General features: G+C 46.9%; 1 protein-coding gene across 1 annotated transcript in view; it reads left to right on the top strand.

Annotated features, from left to right (window-relative positions):
• Nucleotides 1-6,044, top strand: part of TTC28 (tetratricopeptide repeat domain 28) — a 75,460-nt gene that overhangs the window by 39,360 nt on the left and 30,056 nt on the right. The window contains exons 9-12 of the mRNA XM_009578467.1: nt 610-719; nt 1,033-1,162; nt 1,578-1,796; nt 3,817-3,982. Coding sequence (XP_009576762.1) covers nt 610-719; nt 1,033-1,162; nt 1,578-1,796; nt 3,817-3,982 — 625 coding nt within the window. The remainder of the gene's footprint in view (nt 1-609; nt 720-1,032; nt 1,163-1,577; nt 1,797-3,816; nt 3,983-6,044) is intronic.

Raw genomic sequence — 6,044 nt, 5'->3', positions numbered from 1 at the left:
CAGGGCCCACGGAGGCGAGAGTTTTGGAGCGTGGTGGAAGGGGGGACGACACAGAAGGTGCTGCTGGAGGTGAAACGAGCCCCAGGTTGTTCACGCCAGGATCCTGCCCTCTGCTTTGCCTCAGCACATAAACCATGCAGAGTCTGCCAGAAGGCTGGGGAGAACTGGTGGGAAACTTGCCAGTAATGTGGCAAGAGGTGTCTTTTCTGGCAGTGTTTGGCAGCTCAGTGTGATTTTGTTTGTCTGTGTGGCTTTTAAGGTTTAAAAGTCGAACTTCATGATGGGGCTTACTGAGTGTGTCTCAGGGGACTGCACCCTAACCTCACTTAGGAAGGTCTTGGTCCATGGAAATGCCTGTCTTGCTGAGGCATCTCTCACACTGGTGCCGATTCGAGTATCAGCAGCAACTGCCCGGCGCTGGCGCTGCCCTGCTCGGCGTCCCACCGCTCAGCAGCTCCACGGCTGTCTCTGCCTGCCACAGGAGCCCCGGAGGCCTGGGGCCCAGCTGAGCCGACAGCCCGCCAGGCTGCTGAGGCGGAAGAAGTGCTCCACCCGGCTGCCGAAGCCCCTTCTCCCCTTTGGCCCTCTCTCACTCTGACTCCTTTTTAGGACTGAGGCTGGCAGAGCAGCTGGGACGCAGAGAAGATGAAGCCAAAATCCGCCATGGCCTCGGCCTCTCCCTCTGGGCGAGTGGGAACCTGGAGGAGTCTCAGCACCAGGTATACTGTGGTCTGCCTCGTGCTGGAGGGCTTGGGTCCTCTGAGCCCCTTGGGTCATTCCTGTCCTCAGGGGAGGAAATGTCTGGTGCATCCTGGGGAGGGTGTGTAATGCACTGAGCCGACACAGGCCCACGTGCCTTCCTGCTCCATCCGAAGTCACCTCCCCTCTGCCAGGGATGCTGCCATCCTGAGGGGTTGTCTGAGGCAGACCTCCCCTGCCTGAGAGTGTGTTGGCCCTGGATCCTCCTGCTCTCCCAGCCAGTGCTTTGTGCCGTGTCTGCAAGGAAGTCACCATGGCTATTTTCCCTCCCAGCTGTACCGGGCCTCGGCACTGTTTGAAACCATCCGACACGAGGTGCAGCTGAGCACAGATTACAAGCTGTCACTCTTCGACCTGCAGACATCCTCCTATCAGGCCCTGCAGCGAGTACTTGTCAGTCTTGGTAAGAGATGCCATCATACGCTGAGTCTGAACTCCAAGCTCATGCCAAGAGTTCAGCTGAAGTTGTGGGGAGGCAGTTCACGATACATCCTTCACTCCTCATCTGTCTGACGCAGCACAGTGTTTCTTTGCCAGGACAGAAATAAGGGTCTCCTGCTTTCAGGCACCTTTGGATCTTCTTTCTTGCTTCCTCCATTCATTTGCCTTTCTGTGGCTTGTTTTCCCATACATCGTGTGAGTGCCTGCAGCCAAGATGACTGTATTCCAGCGCAGAGACTACTCTTTCCAGAAATGAGTGCTGTGACCCTGCTTCCCCAGGTTTTAGTTCAGGTTGGGATAGCAGTTGTCCCTGTTCCTGCACATTGCGCTGCAGACCACGTTGGTGTCAGGTCTGAGAGATGGCTTTGTCTTTTCAGGTCACCATGATGAAGCTTTGGCAGTAGCAGAGAGAGGACGAACGAGGGCATTTGCTGACCTGCTCGTGGAACGCCAGACTGGGCAGCAGGACTCTGATCCCTATTCTCCAGTGACCATTGACCAGGTCCTGGAGACTGTGAATGGCCAGAGGGGACTTGTTCTCTACTACTCACTGGCTGCAGGTTATCTGTACAGCTGGCTGCTGGCTCCTGGCGCAGGTGAGGTCCTTTTTGGAGATGAGAGCCTGTGAACAAGCCTTACAAAGGGAGAACTGTACTATTTGTAGCTAGGAATGAATCTGGGACCAGAGTGAATGTACGAGGGAATCCTTTCCACTAGTACCTTGGAGCTGAATAGACTGAAAACTGTGGCATAGCCACAGCAACAGTGACATAGAAGTGCTTATTCAGGGCTTTGATGTTCACCTGGAGATGGAAATGTTTCATGTGTTTAATACTTCTATTTTTCAGTCTCCAATGTGTATGTATTTCCCGCAGGGCAGAGCAGAGCAGTAATAAGATTCCAAGTATGTTGGCTCTGTGAGAATCTTCTGTGCGTAAGAATCCCTACTTTAATTTTATTTCTGTGCTTTATCCCTCCAAAAGCTTTTTACATTTATTCACTGAAGCGGACTGCAGAAAACAGAAGGGCGTCCCCACTTTCTGATACGCCATTGAACTGCCTGATCCTCTGAATTCTCCTCATATGAATGTGGAAACACTTAGCACAGAGGAGCAAGGAGGATTAATTTGAAGAGGATTGCTTTTTGCAGACAGCTGTTGTTCATTATCTAATAAAGCGATGTAAATTTTCATGAGTTCTTTCTGGATATAATTTAATAATTGCAGCCCTTCACCATGACAAAGCTAAGGAGATAAAAAGCACTATTTAGGTTGCAGCAAAAATGCTTTGGGAAGGGAAGCAAACATTCACACATGCCAGAGTTCAGATGGGATGACATTGATTGGAAGATACGCTTTTCGGAGGCATTTTGCAATGTTGCATGTGTAAGTGTAAGATGGTGCTAAGCATCCAGTCACCAATTTGCTCTTCAGGCCTGTAGTTTGCACAATAAAGTGCAGTAATTCTATACTATTAATGTTAAGCTGAGCTTACTAAAATGATATGGATCAGAAGTGTAGGGTTTGCCACTAGGCTTCATGACCAGTCTCCTCCTTGCCCAAACTGGGTGTTGCAGAAAAGCAGTTGCACTCTTCAAGTACATGGGTTTGTGACTGCCTCCTTGAAGGCACTGTCAGGTGTTGGGAAGGAGGGGGACTGTTGTACTTCCATTTGAGCAGCTTTGCTGGGAAGCTCTTCAGTAGTGACTCCAGCCCAGCCACGGTGACCTTGTTTCATTAGTGCTGACGCAGAGAGTAGCTTCAGTGGCAGCCCAGGATCCTCATCCCTGAGATGGTACCCTTAGAGCCTCTTCGCTGATTCTGTATTTGCTGCTGTTGCTGCAGAAGGAGTTGCTTTATTCTTTATTCCTCCACTCTTCTTAACTGGTTTAAGAATTTACACTGTCAAGGCAAACAGGGCATCAAGAGCAGCCTTTTACTGTTAATCACTGTAGAATTAATTATATCAGGAAGGATATGCCAGTCTGAGTGGAGAAAGGTTTTATCTGCAGTAATAGTTGAATTCTTAACAAAACAGTAAGTGTCCTTTATTTGGTTTACCCATTGTGAAATGCTATCTTTTAATATTTTACTGTGCATTAATCCATCTTTTCTTTCTTTGTATATGAAGTATTTTCATGCACGTAAGTGAAATGAAAAATCTTTGTGTGATGTGAGGAGGTTCTGCTGTAGTAATAACACTTTTGTTCAGCATTTGAGCCTTGTGTGTTCAATATATGTGGTCAGAGGCTATTAATAGGTATTTTTCATGTGCATTTATTGAAATGCCAATTACTCTGGTAGGTGCTTGTAAGAAAGATCTGGTTTATAATTTATATGAAACTGCTGCAATAGCAAATGCATTCTGAGCATCTTATAAAAGCACTGCTCTGTCTTCGTAGCTTTAAGCCATCATCTGCAAAGTATAAAACCAGATTTTAAAAGCAAGGCTGTAATACAGAATGCTGGAAAAGCCCTGTGGAGACATGACACGGAATACTTTGCCCCAGTTGTACTGGAAATGCCAAATGCTAGAGGCTGTGCCATCTTCCTAGACAGTTGCTGGCAGACTTTCCCTGCCCTGCAGAAATAACCTCGTGATTCTGGTGCCTTGCAGGAATTCTGAAATTTCATGAGTATTATCTGGGTGACAATCTGACAGAAAATGCCGGGGAATTCCATGAAGCCAACAGTGTGACCCTGCAAACAATAACAAACTCCGCGCTGGAACAGTACATCTCAAGTGTGCGGGAGGCTCTGGGTGTGGATTCCTACTATACCCGGTAAGTTGGGGAGAGCGGGGGTTCTAACACCTGGTTCCCACTCTCCCACCTGAAAGCAATTTGTAACAGTCTGGGATGAGCTAATTGGCCAAGAAGTCTGAGAACTGAGAGTCAGAGCAGGGGCAAATTTTCATTTCAGCAACAAAAAAATTGCTTTATTTTTGTATGGCTATTTTTCAGCCAAGTAACTCTATATGCACATGCAAATAAGGTTTGAACCCATAGGCTGTGTAAGTCTAGATCCAACCCACAGATTGGATGAGGAGGCAAATGCCATGTCTGACTGTATATGGGCAGATTCCATCCTACTTACAGTTTCCAGTATAATTAATTCCCTTTCAAAGTTTTACTTACAAAAAACTGCAAATACCATAGGAATTCCAGTCCCCCTCCAAATATGTTCCCTTGTGGCTATAGCTGAGTAAATAATTTACAGTGAATTAATCCGTCTGATGAATTTCAGCAGGGGGAGGAACCTTCCTCCAATCCATTACTCAGATAGGTCCCACAACTGTTTCCTAATTTTTTTTATCCTATGGATTTATCACAAGTCAGGCTTTTTTGCTTATTTATACTCAATCTCATGACCTCTCATGGTATTTGGTTTGATTTATTGATTGGATGAGTACGAATATAGTTTCCATGCTGATATTTACAAGTAGTTTTTCTCTGAATGGTTCTGTCTGAAAAGCAGAGTTGGGGATGTCCCTGTTCTTGTATGTTCTTTGTGAATGAAGTGTGCAGGGTAAAGGATGTGGTGACAGTTTAGCTTGCTGTTATAAATGAAGCTTGCTACCTAGTCATAAATTGCTTTACTTCGGCTGAGTTAGTAACACATCGGCAGTTTGCAGGTCTAGTTTACTACTAGTGCAAAGGGGACCTAAATGTATGTGTTGGCTGATTTGTTAACCAGCCCTCAAAACTGGTGTGAGTGGAGGCACTGGCTCTTTTAGGTTATACTGTGGTTTAGTCTTTTTTTAAACCCTTTTGCTTTTTTCTGTGGCACTGAGATTTGTGGGTGAAACACTCTTGAGTCCCCGAGGCTGTGGACAAATGTCCTTTTTCTTGCCCAGCTTTGATGGCGAAAGCACTAACGGTGCTGCCCCAGCCCTCACAAGCCATTAGCAGCCTACATTAGAGGCTACCACCCTGCAGATCGCTCTCTCTGCGACCCACAGTCTGCAGGGGCAGCGCACACCTGAACCTGGTGTTCCAAGTAATGATGTTAGCCAAGAAAGAAGAAATGATGGCATTGATCCTTGAATCGATTTGTGCTCAGGGTTCTGTGGGCAACTGGGAAGCTGTTCAGCTCTCCTAATTAATCCTTGTTCATCTTTTGTAATAGCTACTGTAGGCAGCAAATGCAGCTGCATAGCTGACACTGCAGTGGTGTGAGTTAGAGCATTTTTGTGCAGAAGGCAGAAGTAAAACCAAGCTGTGCTTTGTAGTCTGCTCACCAGCAGTGTCCTCGGCTTCCTGCCCCTGATGCTCACACCTTAATCTGACAGGATGGGAATTTTCCATCGGATCGAAATAAGAACATAACCCCAGGCCTGAAGTTTCCCGTTAGGTGTTTCAACTACGCAGAATAGTATCAGATTTCCTAGTTGCTTTCCCCAGGGCTTGCTCCAGTCTCTCACAGACAAATTAATTCTCCCCTTGGGGTAGGGAGAACATGACACTTGGTTGTGTTATGTCCCCAGTACCAGTAACGAAATTGGTTGCAGTCAGCTTGCTGGTTTTGAAGCTCTGAGAGGGCTGTGGACATGTGTGCTCAGCACAAACGGTGAGTCCGTCTATGCTTGTTCCTTCACGGGAGCATTGGATGCTGGAAGGGAGCTGGAAACCATCAGACGTTCTGGACTCAGGCCTGGTAGATTGCTTTTGTTATTTTCACCGATTTAAAAGAAAATTAAAGAATGTGTGTCTATGCTGGGATGCTGAATGTGTCCTGAAAGGTTTGCAAGGCAGGATGGGCTTAGGTTGTGGTGACACATTCTCCTGATTTTACGTTTCTTTAGGGAACTGAAGAGAAAGCTCTGCCTAAGATTCCTCCCCCCCC

Source organism: Fulmarus glacialis, unplaced genomic scaffold, assembly GCF_000690835.1.
Source record: "Fulmarus glacialis isolate BGI_N327 unplaced genomic scaffold, ASM69083v1 scaffold30445, whole genome shotgun sequence".
NCBI classification, from domain to species: domain Eukaryota; kingdom Metazoa; phylum Chordata; class Aves; order Procellariiformes; family Procellariidae; genus Fulmarus; species Fulmarus glacialis.
The sequence above is the reverse complement of the archived record's forward strand: the minus strand, read 5'-3'. Positions and strand labels throughout refer to the sequence as shown.